This window comes from Scardinius erythrophthalmus (genome assembly GCF_964197995.2).
Source record: "Scardinius erythrophthalmus genome assembly, chromosome: 25".
Classification (NCBI taxonomy): domain Eukaryota; kingdom Metazoa; phylum Chordata; class Actinopteri; order Cypriniformes; family Leuciscidae; genus Scardinius; species Scardinius erythrophthalmus.
The window spans coordinates 26000799-26019651 of record NC_138245.1 but is presented as its reverse complement, the minus strand read 5'-3'; the positions used below and the strand labels follow the sequence as shown (position 1 = coordinate 26019651).

General features: G+C 36.3%; 1 protein-coding gene across 1 annotated transcript in view; it reads left to right on the top strand.

Moving 5' to 3' along the window:
- Positions 1-1226: 1226 nt before the first annotated feature.
- col6a1 (collagen, type VI, alpha 1) overlaps positions 1227-18853 on the top strand; it is a 37756-nt gene continuing 20129 nt past the window's right edge. The window contains exons 1-20 of the mRNA XM_081357358.1: positions 1227-1500; positions 2805-2934; positions 3764-3964; positions 4057-4216; positions 5101-5214; positions 5821-5841; positions 5937-5957; positions 6044-6088; positions 6214-6267; positions 8839-8883; positions 8991-9017; positions 9136-9162; positions 9253-9297; positions 11388-11441; positions 12729-12791; positions 13408-13470; positions 13656-13709; positions 13837-13872; positions 14007-14069; positions 16740-16802. Coding sequence (XP_081213484.1) covers positions 1413-1500; positions 2805-2934; positions 3764-3964; positions 4057-4216; positions 5101-5214; positions 5821-5841; positions 5937-5957; positions 6044-6088; positions 6214-6267; positions 8839-8883; positions 8991-9017; positions 9136-9162; positions 9253-9297; positions 11388-11441; positions 12729-12791; positions 13408-13470; positions 13656-13709; positions 13837-13872; positions 14007-14069; positions 16740-16802 — 1374 coding nt within the window. The 5' untranslated portion in view covers positions 1227-1412. The remainder of the gene's footprint in view (positions 1501-2804; positions 2935-3763; positions 3965-4056; positions 4217-5100; positions 5215-5820; positions 5842-5936; positions 5958-6043; positions 6089-6213; positions 6268-8838; positions 8884-8990; positions 9018-9135; positions 9163-9252; positions 9298-11387; positions 11442-12728; positions 12792-13407; positions 13471-13655; positions 13710-13836; positions 13873-14006; positions 14070-16739; positions 16803-18853) is intronic.

The following is an 18853-nucleotide window of genomic DNA, read 5'->3' as shown; positions in this document are numbered from 1 at the left end:
GGCCCATATTTTGTAGAAGGAATGAATTGCTCTAAATTATTCGGTCATACAGAAGTATGAAAAGTTCTGGGATAAGTTGATGACTGTCCTAAGATCTAAGTGAGCCAATAGTGAGCAACACCTGGTCTCATGTTACACAGAAATCTGCACATGGGTGGCGCTGTTTCTCTTTCAAAGACAGAGAGATGCATGAGGGAGTGGCATTCTTTTTTGCTTTTCATATGTTCCTCTTTATTCTTTCTTTCTCTCTCTCTCTTGCCTCTCAATTGGTAGACGAGATGCAGATGTGAAAAGACATTACCCTCCCCCTCATAGAAAAGACAATGTCAGATGTCTTGTTTATTCTCTCTCTCTCTCTCTCTCTCTCTCTCTCTCTCTCTCTCTCTCTCTCTCTCTCTCTCTCTCTCTCTCTCTCTCTCTCTCTCTCTCTCATACACACACACACACATGGATCACATCACACCCCTCCTGACAACAGGACTCTTTGCTGCATAACCTCATCAGAGTGTCTCATTCTCTCCCTGCTGCATGTTGTTCCCTCAGTACAACTCAACACAGAGCATCTTTCTGCTTCTGCCCAAGCAAACCGCAGTGCTCCATCATTCCACATGCACATTTACTCACAAAAATGTTTCCAAGGTAACTAAACTTTGTGCAAAAATGTCTACAATTATTAATTTTGGAATAAACCTGGGGATTTGGTATTAGCACCCAATCACCGAATAAATAAAATGACAAAGATTCTGAAGCATTCTTTCACAAACTAAAGAAGGTTACAATTCAATGTATTATGTTTTTGCAATATAACAATAGTTTTTTTTAAGTGCACTAAGAAAAAAGTGATGCTTTAGTAGTTTTTATTAAGATTTTATGTTATTATTTATCTAATTATTAATATCAATATTTTTTAAAACATTAAGACATAAATTTGTTTCATGATATTTCTGACTATTGGACTGTATTACAGTGGGCCTATAATATTATATCAAGTAATAATGCGTAGATAACCAAGAAGCGCACGTGTTAAAATGCCATGCATTTAGTCATTATGCAGCAAGCATCTTTAAAAGTCATACAGTTTATTGGGCGCATTAAACAAGCATGTTAAGGCAAATGTTGATTATCAGTATACTTATGTTAAAGTGTTTCAGGGCCTAACATCGCTGTGTAGCAGCATTGATGAAGCACTGAAGTAGACATAAGTGGACCGAACTCCTCCTCCTCCTCTCTCCTGTTGTAAAGGCGTTTCATTCTGCTTTGCGCTCTGAGTGGACGCGCCACTGTGCCACTGTCCGCTACTTCATCTCACCCGAACCTGTTTTCATATTTCATCTGAAATCATATCACTCTTTCTGTTTTGTGTGTTCCTCAACGTCTGTTTGCACGGTTAACGTGCAGTTAAATCAGGATCTATGGCGCTTAACGGATATATATTGACCGCTCTGTGCGCACTTTGGGCAGGGATCTTCGCTCAGGATCTCACAATATCCACCTCCAAAGGTAATTATAAATATTTTTTTCCGTCCTAGTTATATTGATCATTTCTTATTTACAATGGATAAATATGTTTAGCATGTTCGACATTACTATCCCGTGTGCGTAAAAGTCGGTTATTAAATACAGCTGCAAATAAACGCTGGACATACAACATAGGCTACTACCTATATTGATTCTTAACTTATGTAACGTTTGCTCTTTTGTTATAATAAACATAGAAAAGTTATAATAGTTTGTGTTGAGGTATTAGGCTAAATAGTATTGTGTTGCCTATAGGCAATAGTATTGACTGAGATGGTAGTGTATTGAGTTGTAGTATAATAAGGTAGTGAGTTATTGAGTTACAATATACAATAGTAGCAACTTACAGAATGAATGACATTAAATTACGTATCCATCTATCCAGAGATGCATGAGGATGTTTGAGTTGGGATGCTGCTGGTTTTAAATTCACTGTATATTTTACAGTATATGCAGCAGATCATTATGCTTTAATGCATCAAAAAATATGCTTCAATGTGACTGAAATCTGGATAGTGAGTTATGATTCAGCAGATGCTTTGGAATTGATGATTTGTTGAGATGCAACTTGTTTTTGAAGAAACCATGCGCTCCTATGCATGAAAGGCCTTGGTTTAGGCCACATTTGTGGATTCTTCATATTAACTTTGCTTAATTTGTAAATATAAGATGAAATAGTTATTTTAATGTTTATCTGAAGAAAGTTAATCTGGTTGGACTGTCCCAAGGAGATTGATTTTAAAGTTTGAAGATTTGATTAGGCATTGTTGCAGTTACACACACCATACATCTGGATAGATATACATACCTGTATACTGTATCTCAGAGGAAATACTTTCATATTCAAATAACCTGTAATGTCACATGACTGCATGGTTTAGGTCAGGTGATGCAAATGTCTCACATGTCCAAAATTGACGATGGAGCGTCAAGTTTATCATCCACCAATAGGGGGAGCTCATAATTTTTTTCCCAAACTAACCATACTTATCACGATTAGGAAGTGGAGATAAAAGTGAGTAAACATTGAATGTTACACCCATTCACGCCCTATAACAAAATATTTGATGTACTTTATTTTACCTCATAAATCAGCAAAGTGAACACGAGAATGCATTGCTACTGTTAACATCAACATTTACATGCAAACTCACATTTAAGCATTTGATACTTTTCCTGAAGTCATGACTGTAAATTTGATAGACTAGACCTGTAAAGCACATAAGTAAGAGCATTGATTTTTGAACCACTGATGATTTTGTGATTCTACTTCTGTCTTCCTGCAGAGTGTCCTGTGGATTTGTTCTTTGTGTTGGACACATCTGAAAGTGTGGCCCTCAGAGCCAAACCTCCAGAGTTCTACATCAACCAGATCAAGAGCTTCACTAAGACCTTCATCGATGAGCTGAAAACCCTGTATGCTATGATATTTTATAAATTTGTATTATATCTATATTTTATCATATACTATCACATATTTTATCATGATATCTTTGTCATATCTATATTCGTTTAAAGTGGTCCTATTATGCTTCTTTTTTTTTCCTTTTTTTTTTTTTACATTTTTAAGTTTTATTTAGTGTGTTATGTTGCTGTTTGAGCATGAAAAAGGTCTGCAAAGTTATAAAGCACAAATTCCATTTCAAAGGGAGTTATTCTCTATATCAGTGCACATTGTTTCTGAACTCCTCTGGTGTGTTCGACTTGAAGCAGTGCAGCGCAGACTGATGTGCGTGTGACATCAAAGTACCATGAGCGCGATTGGAGAGCAGACGGCTCCGTATGTTTTCGAATCGCTCTCATGATACTTTGATGTCATACACCAATCGGTCTGTGCAGCGCCGCTTCAAGTCGAACACACCTAGGAACTAAACAGAGCATTACTGACAGACTGGGAAGAGAGGTGCTGCAAACATTTAAAATGTGTGAAAAATTTTAAGCATTAAAACCTATTCTAGTATTCACAAAATCAAGACTCTGAAAAAGGGCATAACAGGCCTCCTTTAAAGGCGCACAGAGTAAACCAGGCCTAGAAAAATCTGATTTATTTGATACATTAGTGGAGCTCCCTATGGCGACTGCCATATTGAGATCACATGACCAGGCCAAATCATGTACTTTTTTGTAAGTGCATTTACACCGATAACTGAATTTCTTTAAATTGCGTGCACCTTTAACAATAAGTTTATATATATTTTTACTTTAATGCTTTGCTACAAATGTAATTTGATTATGTTGTTGACAGGCGGCAGCCTTGTGATCGCTATGTGACGTGGAACTCAGGAGCGCTGCACTACAGTGACGACACCGAGCTGGTGATGGAATTAGTTGACCTGAACACAAAACGCAATGAGCTGAAAGCTGCCATAGACAAAATCAAATACATAGGCAAAGGAACGTACACCGACTGCGCCATCAAGGATGGTATCGCTGAGCTGCTTCGAGCGTATGTTCATTTTGGCATTATTTGAAATTACAATACTAAAATTCTAAAATTCATACATACATACATACATACATACATACATCTGCTTGCAGGGGCTCCCACTATCATGAGAATAAGTACATTGTGGTGGTCACGGATGGTCACCCTGTGACCGGCTACAAGGAGCCATGTGGTGGGATCCAGGATGCTGCCAATGAAGCACGACAACACGCCATCAAAGTGTTCGCTGTGGCCATCTCACCTGACCAGGAGGTACTGTACATAAAATAAATGCTACTTCAATCCGAAGTGCATTGCATTATGCAAACAAAGACTTTTTAAGTAGATACTGTATGACTTTACTTGGAAAACCATTGTGCATGAAAAGTATCCTCCAAACTGCCTGATTTATATTGTACTCAAATCAGGCGAGTGCTCTTTCAAAATGGCAAGCTTCAATCTGATTGGCTGGATTTCAAATTTCAGGGAATGAATATGCACTTCACTTAAACACAATTCTTTTTTATTACATTTAAAAAGGGTTGCATTTAATTTATAGTTCCTACAATAAGTGCTTAGACTACCATTTTTGCCACAGTTTACAAGGTGCATGCCATTTAATGTTTAAGATTTTGGTTGTACTTTATTTTGATAGTCCACTTTAGACATTCTACTAACTTTGCAACTACATGTCAGCTAACTCTTTTTAAAGAATTAGTAGCCTAGACTGTTAAGTTAGGGTTAGTAGACATAACAATGTCAGTAGAATGTCTGTTTGGGGACCAAAAGAAAAAGTTAGCAGATATTATACAGACAAACTATTCTACTGATTGGTTCTTGACATGTACTGTAGTTGCAATGCTACTTATAGTTAGTAGAATGTCTAAAGTGGACTAAGTGTTACCAAGATTTTTATTTGAAACAGTTAATAGCAAATAAACAATATAAAACCCGCCACTTAGCAGTAAATCATGTGTCTTTTTCCAGTGTAAGTGGACACCAGTAATAAGCAGCAATGTGGAGTAGTTTATGCCGATGGCCAAAAGTCTGACCACATAAAGTGACGCTGTTTGTGAGAAAGAGACATTTTTTTCTCATGCAGATGTATTTGGACAAGCCATAATGTTTCTCTTTTCTTTCAACTCTATTTTTCCCAGGACACCAGACTGTCTGTCATTGCCACAGATTCGAACTACAGACAGAACTTCACCGCTGCAGACAACTCTCTCTCCACACAACTGAGCTCTATACGCTCCATCATTCACATGATTGTGAGTGTCGTAACACAAACGCACCACAACGAGGATGTTTATGTGGTTTTCCTGTGGATTTATAAATCAGACTGGCCAAAACACATATAGAATTGGTTTTGCATAAAGAAAAATAATTAAGAATCTGCTTAAAAATTGCATGATCAAATATTTCTTTGAGAAAAATTGCATTGGCATAGACCTGTGTGTACATTGTGTGCCTTGAGCTATATACACTATACCATTCAAAGTTTGAGGTCAGTCATTTAAACATTTTTTTTTTTTTAGAAAACAGTTATTTTAAATTGTAATGATGTTTCACAATATTAAATTTTTTTCTGCATTTTTGGTCAAATAAATGCAGCCTTGATGAGCATTAGATACTTTTTTTTCCCCCCACAGCCTTTCAACTCTAGTGTATATCACTAAAATCAATTCTACTTTATAGGCTTAATGCATTTATTTGTTTATTAATATAGAGCTCAGCAGAGGGAATTGTTCAACCCACTGAACTTGCTTTATGTGCGCCATCAATAATGGCAGCCATAAGTAACATTTGAGCTTCGAGCCAATTGTGTGTAGATTTTTCTAATGTTGTCCTCTTTCCTTTTTTTCTTTTCATTCTAGACAAATGAAACAAAGGATGTGGTATGTTGCTTTCCCGCTGCTTTTGCACATTTGTATAAAATACCTTTATTTTGTACATTACTAAATTAATTTTGTTTTATAAATCTTTCCTTCAGTGCTGCTCCTTTGACTGCAACGTAAGTGATATTACTTGTCTAACCCATTTAAACAAGTCGTTATGGATATTTTCTGTTTCTAATTGTTTCATGCAATATTTTCACAGGCCCCTGGAGGCCCTGAGGGACCCCGTGGAGACCCAGGACAAAAAGTGAGTATTAATAAAATAGATTTTTATGTCTTTATGTTGCCTCTCCATCCATCTACATATATTCATGTTTAATTCACTCTCAGCATGCACAGGGGTCTGTGGCCTAACCTTTCCTTTTCCTGCAGGGAGAGAATGGAAGACCAGGCATGCCGGGAGAGAAAGGAGATGTTGGCTCTCCGGTAAGCATCTGCTATCTGCTTTTGCATAAGTCAAAAAACTCATGTTTGTAGGCATAAGTCAAGTCGAGTCAAGTGAGCTTTATTGTCATTCTGCTATATGTAGAGACATACTAAAGAACTAAATGTCATGCTTTACAAGACCATGTTACATATAACATAAATAACACATAGCGTATAAAAAAAAGGTGAATCTGTGTGACCAACTTGAATCTACTGTATGGAAGCTTGTTTCCGCCACAAAATATTTTTTTTTTAATGATAATTGTGACTTTTTATCTCACAATTGCGAGTTTACATCTCGCAATTCTGACTTTATTTCTCAGAATTGCGAGATACAAAGTCAGAATTGCGTGAAGTAAAGTCGCAATTGTGTGTTATAAAGTCAGAATTGCGAGATATAAAGTCAGAATTGCGTGAAATAAAGTCACAATTGCGTGTTATAAAGTCAGAATTGCGTGTTATAAAGTCAGAATTGCGAGGTATAAAGTAAGAATTGCGTGAAATAAAGTCACAATTGCGTGTTATAAAGTCAGAATTGCGTGTTATAAAGTCAGAATTGCGAGGTATAAAGTCGCAATTGCGTATTATAAAGTCAGAATTCTGACTTTTTTTCTCGCAATTGCGACTTTATATCACGCAATTCTGACTTTATAATACGCAATTGGGAGATATAAAGTCAGAATTGCATGATATAAAGTCGCAATTGCGTGTTATAAAGTCAGAATTGTGAGATAAACTATTCTGAGGTAAAAAAAGAAAAAGAAAAAGTCCGTCTTCCCCCCCCCCCTTAGAATTGGACTTTATATCTCACAATATGTAAGTTTATATCTCACAATTCTGAGAAAACATGTCAGAATTGCGAGATATAAACTCGCAATTGCGTGTTATAAAGTCAGAATTGCGTGATATAAAGTCGCAATTGGAAGAAAAAAAGTCAGAATTCTGACTTTATATCACGCAATTCTGACTTTATATCTCGCAATTCTGACTTTATAACACGCAATTGCGACTTTATTTCACGCAATTCTGATTTTATATCTCGCAATTCTGACTTTATAACACGCAATTGTGACTTTATTTCACGCAATTCTGATTTTATATCTCGCAATTCTGGCTTTATAACACGCAATTGTGACTTTATTTCACGCAATTCTGACTTTATATCTCGCAATTCTGACTTTATAACACGCAATTGCGACTTTATTTCACGCAATTCTGACTTTGTATCTCGCAATTCTGAGAAATAAAGTTAGAATTGCGAGATGTAAACTCGCAATTGTGAGAAAAAAAGTCACAATTATCATTTACATTTTTTTATTTTGGGACGGAAACAAGCTTCCATATGAATCCTTTGTGAAATCTTCATGGGGGAAATCTTTCGCCCCTCACACGAAATTCGTGTGGATTCAGATATATACAGTATTTAATTGCAGAATGTACATAACAAGACAGGGAACAGTCAACAATGTAAGACACTTCCATTGAGAGTAACACAGAGTTCGAGTTTAAGAAAGAAAAAGGAGCAAGGATGAAGACAAACAGGTAGCCGATATAGACATAAAAAAAAAAAAACTAAAATAGTACATATTTTGACAGAGATAAACATAGAGTTTCAGACTTTCTATTATGTTTTTTGAAACATTTGAAACAAACTCACATAGAAATATATTAAAGGAGGGCTTACATTTTTTCCATTTACAAGTATGGATATGATATTTACCTATCAATAAAACAAAATTTACAACATCAAAGAAGGGTGAATTTAAATCACACATGGGATATAGGAGGAATTGTCTCCATTTTTCCTGACAACCAGCTATGTACTGTATATCAAACCAAAATCTAGAAGTAACCTCACAGTAAAAGAATAAGTGTGACCGCACCTTAAGTCAAAATATACAGCTGTCATTTAAAAAATCCATTGTATGTGCCAATTAACGTGCTGATTAATACTTTTCACATGGCTATGAAATGATCGTGTCCAATAAATGTTCCATGTGTCACCGGATCTCTTTGTTGAGAATCCAAACAAAGCAATTCCCTCGACTGACCCCGAGGTCCATCATCTTTCATCTTCCGCAGCTGTTACAATTTCAATGACCTATAAAATTATTATTTTCTCTGAATTTGCTGTTGGACTTCCTGTCTGCCACATGATCACAATTTTTCTATGTTTGTAAGGATGTTTTTAGATATTTGGCTCTCATAAGTATCATAAAACAACCACACACATTGGAAAACATCCAGCTGAGCTATTAAACAGCATATGGTGACTGAGCCAGCTATTCTGTTATTTTACAGTGAATGCTGATTTTGTAGACAAAACAATAATGATTACAGCATACAGTTGATTCTAAAAGGCCCTTTAGGAATTGTTTCTTGAAGATACGATCTTGATTTCTTTTTCCCACCGTTTTCCTTGGTTATTCTCACGTCAGGTCTGTTAATATGGTCACTTAATAGGGGTTGAGGGGGCATCCAAATGTCTCTCTATTAGTTATTTATACCACAACCACACTGCAAAACTCTTTTTGGCATTCTCTCTGATCTTTGCTCTACTTCTCCTATTAGGGAAATCCTGGTGATCCCGGGCCAGTCGGTTACCAAGGAATGAAGGTCTGTCTTCCTCTCTCTCTCACAAATATTTACATTCTGTTTATATTACAGTTGATTTGTGCACTCTTGCTGAAGTGATAATCTATACTATGTTCCTTTCCTTCCAGGGAGACCAAGGAAAAAGAGGTGATAAGGTAAAAGAGACTGAGATTCCTTGCTGATTCAATGGACATTTTTATTAAAAGCTCATTCCAACAGTCTGCAGTTGATTATTTTTATCTTATATCTAATACACTCTTGTTTTATCTGCAGGGTGATAGAGGTCATAAAGGCTTCAAGGTGAGCTTATTTATTATTCTCTTTAATTATGTAGTTTTGCCAATCAGAAGTTGTATATCATGCTGAATTGAATCCCAATCCTACTTTTAGGGAGACAAAGGTTACAGTGGTCTTGATGGCATCGATGGACGTAAGGTAAGTGCTCATGTCATCTTCTTATGTGACACAAATCATTATTTTAAAGGGGAAATTCTGTATCTTTTACCAGTGGAACACAAATGGAGAAATGTTGTACAATGTTTGCCGCTATTTTCTGTTCTGCTGAGTTTATAACTGTCAAGCTCTAAAAATGACTAATAAACACCATAAAGGTGTGATTAAAATGGTCTATACACTCTTAAAAGTAAAGGTTCCAAAAGTTTCATTATGATGCCAAAGAACCCCAAATAACCTTTCTTGTAACAGTTCCTAAAATAACCATTTTTTTCTAAGTTTAGTTTTTCTAAAGAAACTTTTCCACTATAAGGAACCTTTTGGAAAGGTTCTTCATGGAACCATCGATGGCAATAAGGAAACTTTCATTTTTTAGAGTGTATGACTACATAAAAAAAAATAAAAAAGACAAAACTGAAAATTAGGTTATTTAAATCTGAAAATTCCTATCCACCATAGTTTTCACACATTTTTTGTTTTTCGTGTTCATGTACTTTCACTCGCCTGGTCTGATGTCAGTGGCGATCGCTCACAAGACATGCATTTTTCACGTCACTAGCCACGTTTACATGGACCCCTTTTGTTTCAATCGGAATTAAATCATTCCAATTGATGAATCCGAACATACTGTTTACATGAACGCTAAATAAAGTGATAGCATGTAAACGTTCATATGTCACTTCAGATCAGAATTTATCTTATGAAATGCGAACACTGCACGAAACTGAAAATTAGGTTATTTAAATCTGAAAATTCCCATCAACCATAATTTTCACATCTTTTTTGTTATTCGTGTTCATGTACAGTACATTCACTGCACAACGTTCCAGTTTTGGTTTTCAATTCGATCAATTGTTTACATGCCCTATTGAACAGATTATAAAAGGTTTAAACCACCCCTTACAATTCGAATTAAATTTCGGTTGCACTTTATTTTACGCTACGTGCACTTACGTGTACTTACCTAAGAAAGTACTGGTTAATATAAGGTAACAACATGGGTTAGATTTAGGGGTAGGTTCAGGGTACCTAGTACCTAGTTATTACTCAGTTATTGTAAGTGTACATGGGAGTATGTACATGGGGAATAGGACTGTAAAATAAAGCTACCAAAATTTTAATCGGATTTGACCAAATCATTCTGATTTTTATTCCGGCTGCTACTAGTCTGATTACTATCGGATTATTAGGGTCCATGTAAACGCAGCTGCTGATTTTTAGGGATTTTTTGAAAAATAAAGCTTTACATTTTGTTCTGTCCTTCATACAAATTTTATCATATGACTGTTAGAAGACTTAGAATACACAGTGCACAAACTGAATGGTACATCTTTTATTTCCTGTTTTATCAGCGCCACGTCTACTGTGCATTCACTGTCATTGTGCAAAAAAGAGCAGTGTGAATGTTCTGCAAAATATCTCCTTTTTGTGTTCAACAAAAGTGTAAAAGTTAAACGTGAAATATTCCTATGGTAAATGCCTATAAAATTAGTTTTTAATACACTTTAGATTTGACATTATTTTTCTTTCATTACTGTGCTGCTTTCTCTGGCATCCTGTGTCAGATATCAGGTTAACAGTATGTGAACAAAAGATACAGAGAACTTTACATGACTGTCTGTCTTGTCTGTCTGACACTTTTCAGCTTTGTCTCTTTTTAAGTGTGTCTGCCGTTTGGGGAAAAAGCCTAGTCTTGCGTCTCTTCCCTTGACTTTACTTCGTCTTCATAGTTGTTTTGCTCCTCTCAACATGTACTGTAACTCTTTTCAGGGCATTTTCCACTCAACAAATCACTGTGCCTTGTCTTTATTCCCCCATCTGCGCATGAAACATCTCAACTCACAATAAAACTTTCTCATGTGATGTGATTTATGACACGTATTTCTTTCTGTTGTTATTTCCCGTCTCTAGATTGCATGCAGTCTTGTTTTGAAAGATCTTTTTCCTCTGTATGACTTCACTGTTTCTTAGTGTGATGTCACCCTCGACATAATTAAATGCAGTTCAAGGTGTTTGACTCCCACCATGAAGAAGAGTGTTTATGTTTTGTGTGCTTGTATTATATTTCATAGGGTGAGCCGGGATTTGCTGGCCTTCCAGGCTGCAAAGGGTCACCAGGGCCAGATGTAAGTATAACTGTTGCCTCTCAAAAAGATGTCAAATAATGAACAGAACTGAATGACTGGTTAATACACCACATTTAATTATGGCTATATTATAATATTAATATTCTGGTTACTAATTTAAATGCATTGTGATATAATCTGTGTAAAGGAAAGATTGGTAAAGGATGTTCTGCTTTTGTAAATCTCATTTCAAATAATTTGTGATCCTCTTGGAGTTGTCGAAAAATCACATTCTGAGTTGAATGAAATTTGTTTTATTTACAGTAAAAATATCTAAATATCTTTTAAATGATTTAAAAAAAAAACAGAGAAACAAACACCCTATTGTATAGGTTACATTAGGTTTATAATTTAAACAATAATAAAAAAAATGTTAATGCCAATTTTCCAATGGTGTGAGAATAATACTCTTGTTATTCTAATCCTAGATTTGACATAATAATGTTCTACATATTCAAGATACATTAAAATATAACAAGTCTTAATGTCTTAAAACGATCTTGTTTGGTAATAGTAATTAAGAAAAGGATTTTTATCAAAGCGATATGTACAATCTGTATTATCTATATAATTTTTTTAGTTTCTTGTAACGTTAAATGTATTTGTGTCACATTTGTTGATGGTAATATGCGCATGGAGATTATATGTAAATGAGGTCATGCATAATAAAAACACGTTGTAAGCTCCATATATGGTTATTTTGGCAAAGTCATAGGGTGGGGATTTACACTTGCATGTGTATGTTAATAAATCTGCTAACTGGAAATCTACTACACCAGTTTTTTTTCATGTTTATGGACTCTCATGACTGTATCAGCTGAGGGCAAGAATTGTTTGCATGTTTGCATGTTCACTTTACTTTGATCCAGATACATTGGAGCTTCTATTGATCCAGATGCATTTGAAATTATCCCAAGTTATAGATCCACATGTTTAGATATCAGAATCTAATTGGATGAGAAAATGGACATCACTCTACTATAAAACATCACCTTTATAGGACTGCAGATGCTCCCGCCCCTTTGAGCAATGTTCATTGGTTGCTTGATGTGTCAGTCAGTTTTATGAGCGGCTGTTTCCACTCCAGCCTGCATCTGGGGACCACGACAGGGGATGTTTGCCTCTTGAACAGCCAAACACTTACTAAATTTGACATCCAAACTGCTCTCAGAGTGTTTGTACTTCGTTTAGATTCTGTAGGAAAGAATATACCCAACGAAAAGTAGGATATATGGTTGTATGTTCTTCTTCTTTATTTATAAATAAACCTTTTATTTCATATTGTAGGGCTTGCAAGGAGAACCAGGTCCTAAAGGAGACCCCGGCCAATATGGACCCAAAGGAGAAAGAGTAAGGGATGAAAATCTGTCTGCATTTCAAAAAATGATGATTAAAAATTTAGAGCATGCTAGAACCTATGATCAGACAGCAATAAGAGTTCTCAGTATATTAATATATAATTAATGACAGATATTTTAAATATCGTTTTAATATCTGTCCAACCAATATCAATATCCATCTCTGAGGTTTCTCTTTTTAGAGCTCATTAGAGTTTAATGAGTTCTTAGATATGTTTCATTTAAGTTTTTTTTTTTTTTTTTTTTCAGAATACTTGGATGAATAGAAAGTCTTTATTTGTCACTTTTGATCAATTAAATGCATTCTTGCTGTATAAAAGTTCTTGCCTTAGGAGCATTTGTTGGGAAATATGAGTTCATACTGAGATCTCTGACTTTTGATCGCAGACTTAAAAAAAAATCTGAGACATTTTCACAGGAGACACATGAAATTATTGGATCTTTTTCTCAGAAGAAACATCTGAGAAGATCAAGACTTGAGCAAAAGTCTCCATTTGCTCTACATTTATTTACCAGTTCTGTCTTAGAGAGATATAATTTGTAATATTTGCTTCTTTTGAGTAATTTCCTGCAGTAAAACATAATTAAACTTTGTTTCTTGCTTTCAGGGAGATCCTGGTAAAAATGGTGAACCAGGAAGACCTGGAAACTATGGACCTTCTGGTGCCAAGGTACAGAGGAACTTGCTATATTGATGTCTTCTACATCATGATTTTATTTGGCTGGTAAATGTTAGAATATAAACTAGTTCTGTTTCACTGCTGGTGGTGTTTGACTTTATACAGAATGGACCTTTACAGTATACAGTTTTCAAAGGACATTGGCCTATCTGCAATCGCTGTGCTTGTTGTTTTAGGGAGACAGGGGTCCTCGTGGTGCCAATGGTGATAAAGGCGAGAGAGGAGATGATGTAAGTGTTTTCATGCTTTTTTTAACCTTTTCAAAGGCTGGATTCTACACATGCAATGTACTTACGTCTGATAGATGTGAATTTAGTGTTATCTAATGGTTTCTATCATGTCTTGTACTGTTTTCAGGGACCAACAGGACCAAACGGCCCAACCGGAGACAGAGTAATCAAACATTAATATTTACTTAATGTGAATGGTTGTGTTTTATGCTGCTTCCAAATGGGGGTCCTTTTGCATTTTTACATTTGAGGGTAAAGATATGCAGATGGTCTGAACAGATGTTTTTTCTGTTGTAGGGCTTATCTGGTGAAAAAGGTGAACAAGGTTCCCGTGGTAACAGAGGGCCCAGAGGCGAACCTGTAAGTATCCACCTTATTTTTAATGTATGAACAGGCACGGCCACTTCTAGTTATTTTAGTTGAAAAAAAAAAAAAAAACAGTCTGTTATGCTGCTTGATATTGTAAACTGGTATTTCTTATCATATTATTTTAAATTATTGTCGTATTCATAAAAATGCTGGCTTGTAGTCCACGTAGTTTTACCATTTAGTACTGGACTTTGTTATTCTTCTAGTTATTTACCTTTAACAACTAAGGTGGATATGAGAAAATATCCCACAATGCATCTTTTCCAAACACAAAGTTAAAAACCCTCCTAATAATTTAAATGCAACTTAAAATGACATTTGCAAGCCATTTCATTTAAAGGTGCAGTAAGTGATTTCTGAGAATCATTGTTAAACACTGCTGATATTTGAAATCAACCCAAACAAACACACCCCTCCAATTCATTGATTCGCCCACAAAATGCACGGACAAACAATGCAAGGGTGGATGTCTCTTTATCATAGCTGAAGCAAAGCAAAATAAAGCTTCATGAAAAATAAAGCGAAGATGACGGAGGAATGACAAGGAAGAACAAAAAATGTACATATAGTACACGAGTATATAGCAAGAGTTCGTTGTAAGTCGCCAGCAACACACACTCAAAACCAATGTTACTCATGTATGAAGCTGAAACAACACAAACTCAGTGTCTGTTTTCAGGCCTTTCCACTTCGGTCTTTCCAGTGCTGGAAAGCTTTTCTGATATTAACGCGGGTCCTTAAAGCAACACCGGGTCGCGTTTCTGTAGTTCGAATGAGACATAAGAAAACTACAAATTTGACTTGCTTTACGTTAAGCATCACAATAGTCATTATTTAGTTTTTCTTCGTTTCTGATGTTGCAATACATCATACTTTCATGAAGTCATGCAACATACTCTACCTTGTCTGTGGACATTGTTCATTCCAAAGCCAGTGCTAGATAAACAGTGAGCGTGCGTGCGACGGTAGGTTGCGGGCGGTGAAATTATTTACGACAGCGGTAATAGACAATTCCGCTTCCAACCTGTAGGGCGACCGAAGAGGAAAAGTTCCTTAGTGTTGCTTTAAGCTCTTGCCTGATCATAACCTTTCTTTTTCCAGTGATAATCCTCTGACCTTTTCTCTTTTGTAATGTCTCTCAGCCATCTCTCTTTCAACAGTATTTCTTCAAATCTCCCTCTTTCTCACTCTCTCTCCTCCCTCATCATGAGTGGACACACCCCCTGCTGCTGATTGGCTACAAGTTTGTTGTGGTACTCAGTCCAAATCTCGATTTTTTTTTTTTAAATCGCTTACTGCCCCTTTAACACTTTCCCCGCCATTGACAAGATCTTTTCACAGTTTATATTTTATTGAAACAACGGGCAAATTAATCACACACAAGAAAGTAAATCGGTTTTATTTTGATTTCATGCTGACTTAAAGGATACTGCATTCTCACTGACGAGTGAAATGGCTCTGGTGACTCTCTTGTTAATCAAATACACATTTTTATAAGTTAAACATATCTGGCATACAATATATTATCCACAGATGTACATAATTTCTGTTTCAAACAAATTCATTTGATATTAAGTGTGCATGTTCTGTTCTGTAAATTACTTTGACAACTTAAGCCTTAAGTGTTTATGTATAATATATAATAAAATATTTTGAAGTCAAGTCACCATTAGGGCTTGCATAGACTAGTCGAGTAGTCGATAGATCGACTACTTCAACCACTAGTCGACGCTGTCGGAAACAATCGATTACTCGAGCGTCCATTAAACATAAATGAATTAAAAATGGCGAACGTCACCAACAGACACCACGCGTCAGATGTGTGGAAGAATTTCATCAAGGATGACAAAAATATTGTAATTTGGCCAACTCTGCAAGAGGCCGTTCACATATTGCTTCTAAAAACGTGTGGAAAGCGCGCGCGGCCGTGCCGCTGTCTCCTACAAGCGCTTGCGCTCCCGTGGCGTCTGTCGTTGCTATGCAACCAAACTGCGCTCTACATGATGACGACGAAGAAGTATCATTCAGCAAAGGATTCATTTATTTCTAGCCCTTGCATTAGCTTTACTACTAGATATATTTCTGGAGATGAGAAGGAAAAACCCGCCTGGACAAACTAGCGCACCAGGTCCGTTGCTTTCATTATGAGCGCGCTCGCCGCGCGCCTACATTTGAAATAACGACCTTGAGCGCGGAAAAGACGCGATATGTGAACGGCCCCTAGAAGCAGACGTCTGAAATGAAAGGCAAGAACGGCTATTTATTTGGCTTTAGACTGTTACATGAAAATTTAAAAATGAAATGTCATAATTATAATGTTTTGAGAATTTACTTATGTAATTGTTGCATTAGGCTATGAATTAATAAATGTTTATTGATAAGATCTAGCTATTTCATGTCTTTTCATATACAGTAGCATAAACGACGAGTAGTCGAGTAACTCGAGTATTGTTTTGATAAGAAATCGACTAGTAGAAATCAGTAGTCGTGCAACCCCTAATTTATATAGCGCTTTATACAATACAGATTGTTTCAAACCAGCTTCACAGTAATAATAAACAGTGGTAATGTTGCAAAGTTCTTCAATTATGAAAGAAACTAATTTCAACTATAAAAAAGATTGATAGAATTGAAGTTAATCTGGACTTTTAACTCTGACAGGGTGAACCTGGGCCCCGGGGTGAGCAAGGACGTGAGGGATCATCTGGGCCAAACGGAGACCCGGTGAGTGACGAAAACCATCATGACTTCTCACGACTCAGATTTTGAGTATGTAAGATTGTGTAAAGTCCTTTAGCATTACCCTGCCTGATCTGAGACATTGCAGGAGTTCAAATCACAAACCTCAATCATTTTATCATATTTATACATTTATCCGCTTCCTTAAATGTTAGTCCAGAACTATACATTGCAGAATTGTGTAGTATGTAAGACATAAGACCTTACACTAGAGCTTGAACATGGATGAAAGCTTATGACCTCAGGACACATGCATTCTGAGAGGCCCTCTGAAATCTCTGAGATCATTGGACCTCTGGCCTGTGTTAGAAAGTAACTTGAGGAACAAAGACATACGTCTAGTGGCTCCGCCATTTGTGATGGTTTTGGCAGTGGGAGGAGAAAGAACAAAAGATATATAAGTTCCCGAGGTCAGATGGACTCCAGATGGACGTTGTTAGACCAACCAGGCGAGTTCAAACATGAGCAGCAGATACAGTTCAACAGATGTATTTCAATATTTAAAAGTATACAAATGTTCTTCCCTGACAGAAATATCGTACACTTTGTGTAGTAAAAGATGGCGTCATTTTAGGATGTAGGGTCGACTAAGTGTCTGAAACTCATTAAGTTCCTCCATCCAGGCCATAATCACATAAAACAACGTAGATTATTTTAAATTAAACCGCACTAGTGATAGTTTTATGTGCCCTCTCGTAAATAATAAAGAAAAGAGTTTAGAAAAGCAATGGAATATACTGTATTTAAGTGTTCATAGTATGCATAACCAATAATAGAAGACCTTTTGGAAGCCCATTACATAAATAAAAACTATGCAAATAAGAAATTATGTGAAAAAGTCATAATTATGACATAAAAAGTCAAAATTATGACATAAAAAGTGGGCCCCAACACAAAGCAGAGGGGTCTTATATGGTCTGACTTTTAATTATCCAACTTATCACACAGCTTCTTAAATAAATAAATACATAAATGGATATGATATTAAATTAAAAATTAAATTAAAGTGTCAGCTATTCCACTAACCTATTCCACTTCTCAAAAAACTCCTTTGGTGCTCTTAGCCAGCCCAGCCAGACATCTGGCTTGTTTTAGAGGGGTTTTAAGCACTTATCTTCCATGAAATAAGCTAGCCATACTAGCTTGGCCAGTCAGTGATTCCAGTTGAAGTAGTTTTTTTTTAAGCAGAGACCACATGTGTATTTGTGTTTAACTCAAGATATTTTTTAACCAATCAGAATAAAGAGTTTAACAATGGTGGTATAATGTTTTATATTTTATTAAATGCATCTCCTGTCAGATAAGTTAAGAATAAACAGCATCATTTTTGTCTAAAACAAACCGGCTTGGATGGTTTTTAGGCGTTGAGTAACATTCATTAGAATGCTTCAGGTTTAGGAAGGACATTGTGAGTGATTACACATGCCAGACCTGACTCAAGATTTCCCAGCTGAAACAAGCTAATCTGCTGAGATTTTGACTTTGGATTCTTGAGGCTTACAACATCACCAGCTGCACCACAGAACTCCATACATGCTAGTTCTGTCAGCACTTGACTTCTCTCTAAAGCACTTATAAACTACCAGGCCAACTGCGAGCAGAAGAACAAATTTGCGATTCCTCTCAGGGCTCTAAATTTCCTGTGCAGCTTTACGTGAGAGTGTTTGGAGCATGTGCGTGCAGAATGGTTCCTCAGCTTCATGTTTTTCTCAAAATCATCTGTTGTTTCTCAAAAGCAGCCGTTTGTACAAGCCCTTTACGCTCTCGCATAATCTTCATTAGCGACTGGCGAGAACCGCCGCTATCCCAGATGCGCAGCTTTTGTGCTTACCAGCGAATCATGAGTTTTAGTTTTTCCTTTTTTTATTTTTTTGTCCTGCTAGAGGTATTTTCCAGTAGAGTTGAGTGGGTGGGATGGGAAAGAACAGAAGGGTTCAAATAGGTGGAAATCTGGATGGGTTTCTGAAGTCATGAGCCACTGCTCTCTCGAAGCCTGCTTTTTTACTGATTTAATTCACCCATGCGTCAGATTCTGC